Source organism: Mustela erminea, chromosome 11 (assembly GCF_009829155.1).
Source record: "Mustela erminea isolate mMusErm1 chromosome 11, mMusErm1.Pri, whole genome shotgun sequence".
NCBI classification, from domain to species: domain Eukaryota; kingdom Metazoa; phylum Chordata; class Mammalia; order Carnivora; family Mustelidae; genus Mustela; species Mustela erminea.
In genome coordinates, this window is record NC_045624.1 from 11,639,152 (window position 1) to 11,654,174 (window position 15,023).

Below are 15,023 nucleotides of genomic sequence, written 5' to 3' on the forward strand. Positions count from 1 at the left end.
CCACAGCTCCACTTTATGCCTTGGCCCCGCAGGGAAGAATGGATGATACATCTTTGAACGGCTATCAAAACAAAATGAAACAAAGCATGCGTCTCAGAGACTGTATGCCTCTATGTGGTTTGCCAAGCTTAATATATTCACATGTACTATCTGGCCCTTTACGGAAAAAGTTTGTCGGCCCACACTGGGTTTTCAGTGTTTATATATCTCTTCTGGGCCAGGCTAGACATTAAACTGAAAGAGTGAAGGAAAGCTAAATCTCCAGGAGAGAAAGGCCCAGAAAAGGCCTTGGGATAGAGGTGGGCTCTCCCCACTCCCCAGGGGGCTCCTCAATCCCCAAGGCCCAGCCAACTGGCTTCCCCTCCTGGCCCACATTCAATCTCTCAGGCTAGTCTGACCTGTCCAGGTCTTTCTATAAAAGGTCATCAGGTGTCCCAAAGTCCAAAGGAGGCCTCTCCAATCTTTGAAGGCCTCCCCTTTCTGGACTGGCCTTGGGGCAGGGAGAGAGACCCAGGCCGGGAAGGGGTTTAAGCCAGGCCACAGCTGGAAGGCCGGTCTGCTGGCCTGTCTCTTTAAATCTCAGGTAATTTGGGAGGAGGGAGGGAGTGTCTGCACAGCTCAGGCTCACTCCCGGGAGGAGCTCCTGAGGAGGAGCCAGCCCCAGCAGAGGGAGTCTCAGTTTTGCCAAGTGTAGGAACCTCAGAGCCCTCTGCAGTCTGGCTCAGGCCTCAGGGAGACTCTGCAGGGACCCCAGGAGATAGGAGACTAGGAGACGGGACCTCTCCAGGGAGAGGGCAGGCCGGCCCTTGGGGGAGCTGATGTGGCCCCAAGGCTGAGTCCTGTCGGGGTCTGGCCTTGGCCTCAGCCCCCCAAGGAGCCGGCCCTACACTCTATGGGGTTGCCACTGCCCAAGGAGAAGGGGCTCATTCTCTGCCTGTGGAGAAAATTCTGTAGATGGTTCCAGAGACAGGAGTCGTGGGCTCAGAGCCGAGATGAGCAGAACCTGCAGCAGCAGAAGAGGTAAGCTTCAGTCTGCTTCCTCTGCACCCCCACACGTGCCCCTTACCCCTTCCCAGCTCCTCTTCTTTCCTCCTTCCCTTTCCCCCTACCCTTCCTTCCTCCCAACCCCCCACTCTCTCTCAGTCTTCGTTTGACACAGACTGTGCTTCCAGGCCTGGCTCCTTGAGATGATTTTGTCTCAAAGGTCTTGGCCTCTGGGGCTAGAGCTCCCTAGGATGCCAGGTGGGCGGGGAGGGCGCTGGCCCTGACACAGGTGCCCACTATCTTTAAGCTCCTATTCAATTATGTAAGCTTCTTGTACTTCCCTAAAGGCCAGCTACCTTGCTGGGCCTTGGAAAGATAATGGCATCATGGACCCACCACCCCGGGGGGAGCTAGTGGGTCAGGACAGTGCCCGAATTCTCTACTCCCTGCTCCTAGAGAAGTCTCTCCTACAGAAACATGCAACGCATACATGTACGCATAGGGGAGTGGATGTCTCGGGCAGGAAGGAACTGCAGACATTAGTAACCACAGGAGACAAAGTGTGACTGTGGTTGTCACTGCGGTGCATTATCACCGTCATCAGCCGTTGCCCAGGGCCCTGCTGAATGCCAGGCACTGGGGGGGGGGGGGGGGGGGGGCGGGGGGTCACGGAGCTGAACAAAGCAGGGACCCAGCCCTGGGGTCCATGACTCTCTACTGGGGGAAGGGTGTGGGGCCAGTACCAGGGTGCTTGCCCACTCTCTCATTTGGGCTAAGCAACATGAGAGGCTCTAAAGTTTGAACCCCAAGAATATTGCATCTGTTGCCTCCAGCCCCTGAAACATCCCTAAACTCTGATGTCTGCCCCCAACTCCCCCCAGGAGGGAGAGGAGAGGAGAAAGCTTGAGTTTGTCTCCACAGGAGATGGCCTCTCCAAAGACTCCCCGGGCCTCCCCACCCAAGAGCTGGCATGCTAGCAGGAAGTGCTCCTGTCCTGGTGTTCCCCCGGGGTCCCTAACAAGGCAGATAATACATCCAATTCATAGAAGAAAGCCCAAAGATTTTGAAGGCTTTTGTATCTGAGGGTCTTTCTCCATCTCCAAGAGCGGAGGCCTGCCTGAGCCTGACTGGGAGTGGCTGTGTTTCTTCTCCCTTTGCCCCAGGATTCTGGGCTGGGGGCGTGCTCCTTTCCAAGCTCTGGCTTTCCCGACTCTCACACCAGCCACCCACTTCTCTCCCCCCAGGCCTGGGAAAGTGGGGGCTGAGTGCATGTCTGGCTGATGACATCTTTCAGCACAGAAGGGCACTGTTGTTGGAGAAGAGGCCATCCCTGGTTCCTTCTGCTCCTCCCTTCCCACTCAGGACCCTGGGGCTGGGGGAGCTAGACACAGAGCACAAAAATGCCTGGGGCTTGGTAGGGGCGGCAGAGCTGCCCAGCGTGCCAGCAAGGCAAAGACCAAGTGAAGGACCACAGCCTGGCTGCTTCCACTCATCTTTTCTGCCCCTATCCCTTCCCCAGACCATTGAGTGGGCCTCCTCAGGAGCCTTGGTCCAGGAAGGCCTGATGTTGCCGCTTGGAGGGTTCTCCTCCTTTCCTGATCTCTCTGTCTGGTTCCACAGTTTCTTGTCCCCCCCTACCCCCCCCAACCTGGAGTATTGACTCCCTGCCCGGTGGGCACTCCCAGGAAGGACACGGAAATGGCCAGAAAAGGAAGTATCCTAGGCTGTGCAGTGAGTGGCCTTAGGGAAGATTTGCAAGCAACTAGATAAATAGAGGCCGTCTAGGTGAGGACAGTACTGACAGGCAAGGAGGCGGGCTGGTGGCAGAAAGCAGCAAACAAAGTAAGGAGTAGCTACCTCACCTTCTATAACCCCAAACACACGGGAGGGAGGGCCTGCTCTCCCCTGGGGAACAAGGCAGGCCCAGCGTGAGCAGGTGATGAAGTCAGGATTTGTGCCAACAGCTCAGGGGGCCTCTTGGTTGGGGTATCCGGGGCAGGGGGTGGACCACAGTCCAGTGAGAAGGGAAGGCTTTATGGTCTCTCCAGGATGGCCAGGAGCCCAGCAGCCCTCTCTCTCTCTCCCAGATGTGTCTTGAGTTTTAGTCTCACTGCCACCTCTACTTAAATCCACATTGCCGGACCCAAGCTGAAATTACCTTTCTCCCGTTTCTTCTTTCTCTCTCCCTGGACCTTGAATTGTCTTATTTCCTGAGATATAATGTATTAACTACTTTGTGAGCATAAAGTATTCTGCTAGATTTGCAGAAAGTGAACGTGATGATGGTGCTCTCAGGCAAAATGCCCCAGTATGCATCTCCTTGGGTGACAGGTGCGCTTGGGGGGTGTCCTAGCCAAGAAGGGTTTAAGCAGGTGTCATGCGTGTGCAGAGGAGGATGCTGCGGTATCTGGTTCTGCCTGGTGTGGGGTATGCTGGCTAGCTCCCAGAGGCTCACACACCTGACCCCGTTGCTGGAAACTTCTCCCTCCCTGTGGATAGTGAGAAGGCTATGATGATCACTGGAAGTTCTTCTCTTTTGGGTACATACATGTATGTGAAGTGATGCGTCTGGAAAAAGAAGCTCTGGGGCTCTCCAGGTTATTGGGACTCTGCGCCTCAGTAAACACACACAGGTACATCCTTGCAGGCACACGAGCTCCAACTGCAGCACTGAGAAGGGTGGCCCGACTCCAAGTCTGCAAATAACCACTTTCCCCCTGAGCTCTGGCTTCCTCATCTAGTCGCCAAGAACCCAAGCTGAGGGGAAGTGGCCCATCAGTGGCCAGTGCGTGCCCCCTCCCCACACAGGACTGCCCTCTCCCACATCTGTGGTCACAGTTCTGGGCTGACCCCCTGCCCCTGAGAACGGTTGGTAAGAGCCATAAAACTAGAAGAACCACATAATTGAGTGGTGAGAGCCCGAGGCTAGGTTCTTGGCAAAGCATTCTGCGTGTAACTCTGCGAGATCTCCTCACAGCAATTTGGTTGTGCTGCCTCAGTTTCCTTTTCTGAAAAATGAATCATTCAGCCTGCATCACGGGGCTGTCAGGAGCACAATAAGGGAGATGCTGCTTTGGAAGCTGAAAAGCACATTTAAGAAATGAGATTTACTGTGATAAAAACCATGGTAGTCTAAAGGCAACACCCCGTGTTGGCAGGAGTTTGAGGGGCTGGGTACCTCCTCTTCTCAGAGCTGTATCCACCCGGGAACTTATAACTGAGCTCCCACATTGCGTTTGCCTTCCCCTTCGCAAACGGTACGCTTGTCGGAGGGGATGCCTGTGGACACGGCCCCCTGGGCCTCTGGGCCCTCTCCAAAGCCCATCAACCCAGAGAACAGGGACAGAGAAATGGCTGAGCAGGGTCCAGTCCTAGCTCTGCCTCTGACTTGTTTAGACAGGTCACGTCAGAACTTCAGGCCTCTTTCTACATCTGGGACGTGAACAGATAGACCAGATCTCTAGCAACTTCCTAGCTCGAAAATTCTGATTTGAGTTCTTCTTTCAGGCACTCTGAATTCTGTCTTATTTCCAGCAACCAAATAGAAGACTTCGCTCATGTGCACACAGACATATACACATCCGTGTACACATCCGTAAGGAGGAGGAGCAGAGGAGGGGACGGAGTGCAGGGAACAGGGAGCGAGGAAAGGAGAGACACTCGTGGGGTGGCCCAGAGGAAACTTCGGGGGGGGGGGGGATCAGAGATTTGTGTTCTGTCAAAAAAATGGGTAAGGATTTGCAGTACAATTTTCACCAGTCTAACATTAAACTAAACCGTTCAATTTGATAATTAATGGTCAGGCCAAATTAAAACATTCTACTTCCTGAAAACAGCTTCCACACTCCTATAATTTCAGATTTCCTCTGTAATTTCCTTTTGCTACTCAATCAGCAGAGTGCTCAAAAGGCTTTACCTTTTTGTTTCCCTCTTAGTTAAATATTTCATGATTTGTAAGAAAACACACATAGAGAATTTCTCGTTCCTTTTAATCTGAAAAATCCCCAGATGGTTTATGAATAATTCTACCTGTAGCTCAGAGTTTCCCTACCTTGGCAGGGTGGATATGCTGGACAGAATAATTCTTTGTTAGAGGAAACCGACCTGCATTAGATGCTTCTTAATAGCATCCCCACCGGAGGCCGTGAGCACCCCTCTGCCCCACGCCCATTGTGACAACCAAAAATGTCTCTAGACTTTGCCAAATTCCTTGGGGTGGGGAAAGGGGCTCAACCCTGGTTGAGAGCCACAGCTCTAAACCACTATTTGTGAGTAAGAAGTCTGGCAGTAATGTTAAGTATTCTACTAAATGAAGTCAAATTTTCCCCTGGAAGGGAACGAGTATAGTTCAACCATTCAAACCAGAACATATTTTTATCAGTATCTCCTCTTCCTGGTCTAGGGAGGTGTGTAGCAGAGACCTGCTGAAGATGCATAAATTTTGCTCTAGATCTAAACTTCTATGCTGGGTTGCTATGGTAGAAACTACTTGTATCTACTTGTATCTCAGGCATGGGAGTCTTTGGGTGGGTCTGCTTTTGACCTTTTTTATGGGTCCCAGGAGTAGTCAGGTTTTGGAGGGGGTCAGCCTGGCTGCCGAGAACGTGACAGAGGGCTTTCTCTGCTGTCCCCTTGTGGCCCTCTGATGCCATTGCAAGTAATTGCTCCAATCCCTCAGAACCATTTCTACGCTGCCCCCTTTTTTGCTGGATTCTGGAGTTGGCTGCCCAGAAGAGACCAGTTCTCTACACACTTTGCTGGATTGGGCCATAAGGTGATTCTTCACTTTATCTGGCGTTTCCAGATAAAGTACAGGACATGGAGTTAAATCTGAATTTCATATAAATGATGAATAAGCTGTTGTCCTAAGTATGTCCGGATATCACATGGGACATAGTTCTATTAAACAGTTATCGCTTATATATCTAAAATTAAAATTTAATGGAGCATCCTGAATTTTTATTTGGCAAGCTCAGATGGACAATAACTCCTTGTTCCCCAGGTCACAAGGGCAGCAAGGAAAAGAGCACGTAGTAGTGGACGCTTTGGGGGACATTTGTGGGCTTCAGAGTTGTGTAGGGACCGAAAGGGGTGTCTATAGGCCGGCGACCAACTAGCCTCCCCACTCATATGTTAGGAAGCAGGGAGTAGAATTGCGCACTTGGGTAAGAAGCCCCTTTGGGTCCCTTTTTAATTTTGCCATTAGCTGTAGTCCCAATAGAGCACAAAGGCAGAAGCTGACTGAGGGAGAGCAGTGAAAGGGTATACAGACGAGGAAGAGACTGACTTCTGCCCTTAAGCAACCCTACTATAGAGGAAGAGACAGTATAATCATAACACAGTGAAAGATGCAAAAATAAAGGGCCAGAGGGGTGTGTGTGTGTGTGTGTGTGTGTGTGTGTGTGTGTGTGTTGGGGGTAGAGCTGGCTCTCGAACATTTTTAAAGAAGGGGTTTGGGCAAATCGTTGGAAAGACGGCGGCGGCGGTAAAGGGAGTGTAGAAAATTTGCTTTGCAGCTGTGTTTGTATACTGAGCATCCTGGTTTTTACTTAGATTATATGTTTGCCTAAGGTTGGCTTCGGGGATGGCCAATGGAGATGATAAGGAGGGCCAGTAAGGCCAGACTACCTTCTGGCACTGCTGCAAATTCACTCGTTCTGCAGCTAGTGGGAGAGCGTCTATCACACGCGAAATATGTTCCTAGGCGTTAGGGTCACAGAACAGACAATGAACAGGGCGAGATGGAGGCCCTGGGTTCCAGGTGGAAGTAGTGTGTGGCAGAGGCATCGGGAGAATAGGGTGTTCTGGGGCAGTGAGGACAGAACATCAGGTGTGAGGAGTGAATGGGGGAGGAGAGAGTGGAAAGGCAGGTGCCCAGAGGCTAAAAAGGACCTCTGTGTTCCTTCTCTGTGAGCGTTGAAGGCAGATTTTCCAAGCCATGATGGTACTGCCATTTAGAGGGGGCACCATGGCAACATGGGTAAGGATGGATCGGGGGTAAAGAGTGCATAGGGAAACTGTAGTTGGAATATTTTGCTCATGAGGGGAAGAATAGAAAATGAAGACATGAATTGATGAGGGTCAACAGGGACAAGGAGGTTGGCATCGAGTGGGGACAGAGCACTAAATGGTGAATTGACACGACCTGGTGACTGTCCATATGGCATGGGGCGTGAGGAGCTGGGGCCCACATTTGGGGAGATGTGAGTCTTGTGCTCATTCCTCCTCTTCTGACCACCTCCCCCACCACCATCCCAGCTCTTGGAGTTGATTTCCTGCCACTAGTCGTCAGTGTGTGAGCTACGATTCCCATAGTGGGCCATCGATGGCTAAATGGTGTTATTTCATTTAGCTCCCATGGAAAGACCATGACCTTGGGCCAAGAGAGAAATTGAAGAAAGGGGGCCCCATTGGTCTTAGTTGGGCTAAATTGTGATTATAATCTAGGTTTTTAGTTCATCGTAGGAATAAAGCTCAAGAGAGGATCTGGTGAGTCAGAGATGGTTAGAGAAGATGATTTTTTTTTTTTTCTTCTTTGCCTTACACAAGGGAGAAGCAGACAGGAGTAGGAAGAGAGTATATTCTGACTTAAGGGTCAGAAAAAAATGTCCACTGTTGCTTTCTGATGGAGCTCTGAGGATGCTGTTGTCAGGAGGAAAGTGCCGGCCACAAGCGGCTTTGCCGGGAAGGTCTAGAAAGGAGAGCATCACACCGCTGGAGGAAATCTGCTAGCCTCTGCATGTTGACTTCCTTCCCAAACATGAGGGAGGAATTCCTTGTACCCTTAGTCCATGAAAACAAGGCTTATCTTGGGGGGTAATCACAGGGCACTTAGTGAAGCTAAACAGGGTTGCTCCAGAGGTCAGTAGGTCAGGAGGTGAGTGAATACTTAAGTAAAGCTCCTCCCCTCCATACTTGATACGCAGATAACACATTCACACACATTCTGGTCCCAGCACCCAGGGGACAGGAAACCAGTACTGATGCTCCACAAACGGAAATGGGGGAAAGTTGCTTTGAGGGTAACTAACTAGTCGAGAGAAAAATCAGACAAGGCGTGGCACCCGATAGCCTCACTTCCCTGGATCAAGGTCAATACTGCTGAGGTGCACGGTTTGTACATGAAGGAGCCAAGACATCTCCCTTCACTGCACAACTGGGCATGCTCACCATTGCCACCTTTCTGATTCCTTTCCCTTATAGGATCTGGGAGTCTCCTCTCCTTCTAGCGGCCAAGGAAAACAATGTGCAGGCTCTCCATAAGCTACTCAAGTACGAGGCCTGTGACATGCACCAGAGAGGTAAGAGGCAGAGCCTTCAGCACCTGTACCCACACATGAGGTTCCCGGTATAGCCCAGACCTTCTGCCCTCGGCCGCTACGTCCCTATTGTCACCATCCCCCTGCTCCGCAGAAGCCGCATGACTCTTCTTTCTGTCAATCCCAGGAGCCATGGGGGAGACGGCACTGCACATAGCAGCCCTCTATGACAACCTGGAGGCAGCCATCGTGCTGATGGAGGCCGCCCCTGAGCTGGTCTTTGAACCCATGACATCCAAGCTGTATGAGGGTGAGGAGTCAAGTGGCCCAGGACGGAGGGAAGGGGTGACCTGCTGGATATTTCAAGTCAGTCTCTTGGTGGGTAATTTGGGGAAACCAAAGAGGGAGTCCGAGACCCCTAGTTTTCATGCTTCTCTCCATCTCCCTTTTTTCTCATCATCCTCACTGTGCGACATGAGAGCACCAGCCCCCTGAAAAGCAAGGGGGCTAGAGTAGGAAGAGAAGATAGCAGCTGGCTTCCCTGGGGACCCTGCCAGCCCAGGGACTACCCCCCCCCCGACACACACACCTTGGGTTGCCCTGATGAGGAGGACAGGGTGTAGATAAGGGAGGGACCCCCGCAGGATCCTGGGGACAGACCCCATGACTGAGAGCTCTCTCTGGCCAGGTCAGACTGCATTGCACATAGCCATCGTGAATCAGAACGTGAACTTGGTGCGAACCCTGCTTGCCCATGGGGCCAGCGTCTCTGCAAGAGCGACAGGCACAGCTTTCCGCCGCAGCCCCCGCAACCTCATCTACTTTGGTGGGAGCAGGGCCAGGACTGGGAGGAAGGGGGAGTGGGGAGGTGGGCGAGAGCCAAGGGAGGGGGGCTGAGGAGGGCTCCAACCCTGGGAGGGGTCAGACCTTGCCGGGCTTAAGGCCAGAGCCAGTTCTCCCCATGGCACTTGCTCCATCCCTGCCTCTGGTTCTGCTGACAAGTGTCACCAAGCCCAGAGCTCAGATGTGGGGGGAAGGAGGCAGTCGCTCAGGGGCACTGCCCATCCCCTTGGGCACTCATGCCACGGAGCCCTGTGTGTCCGCAGGGGAGCACCCTTTGTCTTTTGCTGCCTGCGTGGGCAGTGAGGAGATCGTGCGGCTGCTCATTGAGCATGGAGCGGACATCCGGGCCCAGGACTCCCTGGGTAAGAGCTGGGGTGAGGAGGGGAGCTGGGATGCTGGGGGCTGGGAGGGCAGGGACCTGGACAGCCCCAGGCCTGTCTCGGGGTGAGCAGGGGAACAGCAGGGCCTTCGGTGCAGTGGCCATGCGACACCCGTGTCCCCCGCAGGAAACACCGTGTTGCACATCCTCATCCTCCAGCCCAACAAGACCTTTGCCTGCCAAATGTACAACCTGCTGCTGTCCTACGATGGGCGCAGGGACCACCTGCAGTCCCTGGACCTCGTGCCCAATCACCAGGGCCTCACCCCCTTCAAGCTGGCTGGCGTGGAGGGCAACACTGTGGTGAGGGACGCTCGCTCCCTGGGCCCTGTGGCCTCCTTCTAAAGACCCTTCCTCCCAAGCCCCCCACAGGGCGCAGTCCCTTACTCCCAACTCCGTGGCTAAATGCTCGGCCCCAGGCTTCCCTGATCCAGAGCTTGGAGAAGGGCACTCTAGAATATCTGCTCTGGTGACCCCAAGTGCTGTTCCCTTGGCCTGTCCTCTTCTTTGCCATCTTGAGAGGGTTGGTGGGAAAGAGGGAGAAGCAGAAACCAAAGGTGGTTCACGCAGCAGAGGCGTGGGGCTCGCGGACTGCCCGTTAGTGCCCAGGAGGCCGCCGCAGCCCTCTGGGAGGTGTGGTTCCCGTGGCCGCTCCTCACGCTGACCCTCTGACTCACCGCCGTGTCCCCCCAGATGTTCCAGCACCTGATGCAGAAGCGGAAGCACATCCAGTGGACGTACGGGCCGCTGACCTCTACTCTCTATGACCTCACGGAGATCGACTCCTCTGGGGATGAGCAGTCCCTGCTGGAACTTATCGTCACCACCAAGAAGCGGGAGGTATGGGTTGTTGGGTGGGAAAGAGCCGGGGTAGGGTGGAGTCGGGGTCTCCGAGCTGCTTGCTCTGTTTTCCTTCTGCCGAAGGCTCGCCAGATCCTGGACCAGACACCCGTGAAGGAGCTGGTGAGCCTCAAGTGGAAGAGATACGGGCGGCCGTACTTCTGCGTGCTGGGCGCCATCTACCTGATCTACATCATCTGCTTCACCATGTGCTGCGTCTACCGCCCCCTCAAGCCCAGGACCAATAACCACACGGGTCCCCGCGACAACACCCTCCTACAGCAGAAGCTGCTTCAGGTGACGCCCCAGGAGCAGCTGAGCTTCCGGGCAGGATCCGCTGTCCACCCTTTCTCAGACCCGCATCGCGTTCCTGCTGGACAACCCCCATTTCTCCCTGCGCCCAGCTCTCAAATACATAGGCACAGACATGGGGCTCCCAGGTGACTCAGTCCGTTAAGCAGCTGCCTTTGGCTCAGGTCATGATCCTGGGGTTCTGGGATCAAGCCCCCAGATAATCTTCCTGCTCAGCAGAGAGCCTGCTTCTCTCTCTCCCTCTGCCTGCCGCCTTGCCTACTTGTGTTCTCTCTCTGTCAAATAAATAAATGAACTCTTAAAAAAAAAAAAAAAAGAATCTGACAGGGCTGGTGACCCTACCCAGGGAAACTGACTTGTGCCCAGGAGTGGGCAGGGTGGTTGTATGGAGACCCTGAGTGTCCTGACCATGTTTCCCTCTCAGGAGGCCTACGTGACCCCGGAGGATGACATCCGCCTGGTTGGGGAGCTGGTGACCGTCATTGGAGCTGTGATCATTCTGCTCGCAGAGGTCAGGCGTGGGCAGGATCTAGGAGGAGGCTGCTTTCTCCAGGGATCCAGTCTGAGCCCCAGGCTACAAGTGCCTTTGTGTCTTCCTGGCCCCTCCCCAGATTCCAGACATCTTCAGGGTGGGGGTCACTCGCTTCTTTGGACAGACGATCCTTGGGGGGCCGTTTCACGTCCTCATGTGAGTCTCCCTTCTCTCCCCCTTTCTCTGCCCTTCTCTCACTCCCTGGATCCTGACCCCTGGACAATCCCTGGAGGAAACTGAGAAGCCTTCTCCAGTGATGAGTGTGGCCCTGTGTATTGAACTTGCAAAGGCCCAATCTGAGTGTGTGGGTTTTGCCTCCCTCAGCCACTCTTGCTCTTGTGTCCCAGGATAATCCCAGCCTCCTCTAACACTCCCCTCTGTCTCCCCCCCGCCCCAGCATCACCTATGCCTGCATGGTGCTGATCACCATGGTCATGCGGCTCATGAACGCCAGCGGGGAGGTGGTGCCCATGTCCTTCGCGCTGGTGCTGGGCTGGTGCAATGTCATGTACTTCGCCCGAGGATTCCAGATGTTGGGCCCGTTCACCATCATGATCCAGAAGGTCGGTGCCTCCCTCCAAGCTTTCTCGAGAGAGCTCCTGGAGCCGCGGCTGCTGCAGACATTTTCATAAAGGGCCAGATAACAGATTCGCAGGCTTTGCGAACCACATGGGGTCTCTCCTCCGTATTCTTTTCTTTTCCTCCTTCTTGTTTCTGCATTCCTTTAAAAATGTAAAAACCCTTCTCAGTTCAGGGGCTGTACCCAAACAAGCCAAGTGGATTGGGTGTGCAGCCACGGTGTCTAACCCCTGGAGGGTGGAACCGTCGGCTTCCTGGGGAGACGTGTGAGAGGCTGCAAGGAACAACTGTCCAGGGGACCCATGTGGAGGTATTTTCCTTTTCCTCCTCCTTTAGATGATTTTTGGCGACCTGATGCGGTTCTGCTGGCTGATGGCTGTGGTCATCCTGGGCTTTGCCTCAGGTAAATCACCTGTGTGGGATGGGGCCCTCGCGGGGAGAGGTTGGAGGAGCCCAGAGAGCCCAGAATGGCTGTGGATAAACCTGGGGGAGGTGCGATGGAAGGCCAAGATACAAGGCCTGCAAGATACAGTGTCTGAGGGTGGAACTCGCCTTGGGGTGAGACAGAACTGGGAGTGTTATGGAGATGTGGCTCCTGGCATCGGGATAAACCATCCAGGAAATTGGGGAATCTCAGAACCTGAAGCATGGAGCCACAGAGGGCCGGGTGTGGATGCCCGGTGGAGATGAGGGAAGTGGGACTGAATTGGGCAGCAAAGAGCTGGTCGTGGTCCAGTCACGTATGTGGTTGCCATGGTAACCCTCCATCCCCCTTGGGTGGAGCAGCCTTCTATATCATCTTCCAGACAGAGGACCCCGACGAGCTGGGCCACTTCTACGACTACCCCATGGCACTGTTCAGCACCTTCGAGCTGTTCCTCACGGTCATCGACGGGCCTGCCAACTATGACGTGGATCTGCCCTTCATGTACAGCATCACCTACGCTGCCTTCGCCATCATCGCCACACTGCTCATGCTCAACCTCCTCATCGCCATGATGGGCGACACTCACTGGCGGGTGGCCCATGAGCGGGATGAGCTCTGGAGGGCGCAGGTGAGCCCCCTGGTGGCTGGGAGGATTCTTGCAGGTCGTTCCCTTTCAGCCAGGGGCTGGGGCGAGCTCACCTAGAAGCAGGGTATTTTGACCCGACTCGTGTCTCCACGGTCACTGTACAGTACACAGACTAACACAGAGCATCCAGCAGCACTGGACTGGCACTACTGTGGCAGTACTTGGATGGCCGGAAAGAATTCTTCATAGTTCTCTTGAAAATTAAAACCTCAGGCTTTTCTAGAAGAGTCCACAAGAAATCAACCAACAAGAAATAAAGCTAATGGAGACTAAAAGTGCATTTAGTGAATTAGTCTGTAAAATCTGACCCAGAAAAACTGGACTTGTTTTTTTAAAAAAATGCTATGAAAACTTCCCACAGTAACAGAAGTAATCTTCAGTAGGATCATTGTGATAGAGCCAGAAGACCGTTCAAATGAATCAAATCATTTGAAAAGATACTTTAGAAAATAATTTCTCTCAACAGAATTAAAAATGAGCATCCCCCAAATTGAATGGCACTTAGCTGTGCTGTGTAGGAAACACAGTTAAAAGGCCCTAAATTGGCTAAATGGGGTTTGCTCAAGAAAATATGTTTTCCATGCAAATGTATTGATATTAGATTTCTCGGTAAGATATTAGCAGTTTTAAATGGACTTTATGTCTGTAGGATCAAAATATCCTGTGGTCCCGAGCATCCCTTTCTCTTTGCTTTGCCTTCCTTCCTGTCTCCTTGGACGGAGTCTCTCAGCCTCCTGCAGGATCAGCATGGAGGTCAGGTCATGGGCAGAGAATTGCGGGGCTCATGTTCCATTGACTCTGTCCCACAGCAGTGGGTCAGTCCAGCTGACGCCACCCACCCCCAGCTCAGGGGTGTCGTCTGTCCCTTCTTGGAGACCATGGGCTCCTGCGCTTCCGAGCTATCGCTTCCTCCACCCGGCACCCTTTCCTCTCCCCACCCTTCTATCTTTCAGTCTGCACCCAACCTCTGCTGGCCCCTTCTGTCCCCACACACAGGTGGTAGCCACCACGGTGATGCTGGAGCGGAAGCTGCCTCGCTGCCTGTGGCCTCGCTCGGGCATCTGTGGGCGCGAGTACGGGCTGGGGGACCGCTGGTTCCTGCGGTGAGTGACCCATGCGGGGCCGGGAGCCCCTCTGCTCGGACAACCTCCTGCTCCCAGGGTCCCCGTGTGGGCTGCCCGCTCCCTGGGCCCCTCGCCCGATGACCTGTGTTGACCTGAGGGTCCCACACTGGATCCCTGCTGCTAAGGCGGGGGGTGCCGGGGTGGGGTGCGCACCAGCTGCCCAGGAAGGAGCAGGCCAGTTATGGCAGGAGGCAGCGAGCACAGGACACAGGCCAGGCCTGGGACCAGCCCTTCCATCCCTGGCTGTCCCTCATAGCCTCCTTCTTCACAGGGTGGAGGACCGACAGGATCTCAACCGGCAGCGAGTGCGGCGCTACGCGCAGGCCTTCCACACCCAGGGCTCCGATGACTTGGACAAAGGCTCAGAAAAACTGCAGCTGGGCCACCCCTTTGGCCCCCACCTGTCCCTCTCTACCCCCTCCGTGTCTCGGAGTACCTCCCGCAGCAGCACCAACTGGGAGAGGCTCCGGCAAGGCACCCTGAGGAGGGAACTGAGGGGCCTGACCAACAGGGCTCTGGAAGACGGGGACGGCTGCGAGTATCAGATCTGAGCGCGCTCCGTCTCGTGGCTGCTGTCCTTTTCCTGGGGCGTCCGAAGACAACACTGAGACCAGAGGTCTGCTCTCCCAGGTCCAGGGGGGAAGCAGAATGCAGTCTGAGGAAGGCCGGCTGGGAACAACCGCCCCAGGTCCCACCACTCGTTCAGCTCTGGGGCGAATGGAAACCAAGGAGGGAGGTGGCCCTCGCCTCACCCCGCGCACAGGGCTGGTGCCAGGGGGCACCAAGCTGAGTGGCTCTTCGGCCTTACGGAAGTACTCTGCACTGTCAGAGCAAAGCACTTTAAGGACAGGCTTGCCGTCTCTACCCCACTGTTAACGGTGGGAAGGGGAGAGCCCTTCCCAGGGTGCTCCAGACAGCTGGGAGGGAGGCTTGTGGAAAGCATGAGTGGGGGGAACAGGTACCACTTTGGGGGTGGAGTGAAGCTGGTTGAGTCTTGCCACCTTCTACCTTCCAATAAAGTCATTCCCTGCTCTGTGCCCTTGTGCCTTCCGCTGGGTGGTGTCGCCTGTTGGCAGTGGCCCTGTGCGCCTCCTCCAA

The 15,023-nt window shown here is 54.3% G+C and overlaps 1 protein-coding gene across 2 annotated transcripts; it reads left to right on the top strand.

Moving 5' to 3' along the window:
• The first annotated feature begins 569 nt into the window (after window positions 1-569).
• TRPV6 (transient receptor potential cation channel subfamily V member 6) lies at window positions 570-14,962 on the top strand. Of its 2 annotated transcripts, XM_032304609.1 has the most exons (15): window positions 570-1,020; window positions 8,188-8,285; window positions 8,431-8,553; window positions 8,932-9,069; window positions 9,350-9,448; window positions 9,593-9,768; window positions 10,159-10,305; window positions 10,390-10,602; window positions 11,042-11,128; window positions 11,229-11,305; window positions 11,547-11,712; window positions 12,065-12,131; window positions 12,515-12,783; window positions 13,798-13,904; window positions 14,197-14,962. In XM_032304609.1, the coding sequence occupies exons 1-15, from the start codon at window positions 893-895 to the stop codon at window positions 14,474-14,476; spliced, it is 2,175 nt and encodes a 724-aa protein (XP_032160500.1). In that variant the 5' UTR covers window positions 570-892; the 3' UTR covers window positions 14,477-14,962. The 2 variants fall into 2 exon arrangements, with proteins under 2 accessions (XP_032160500.1, XP_032160501.1); XM_032304610.1 differs by lacking the exons at window positions 570-1,020; window positions 8,188-8,285 and having other exon boundaries at window positions 8,459-8,553; window positions 8,937-9,069.
• The last annotated feature ends 61 nt before the right edge of the window (window positions 14,963-15,023 follow it).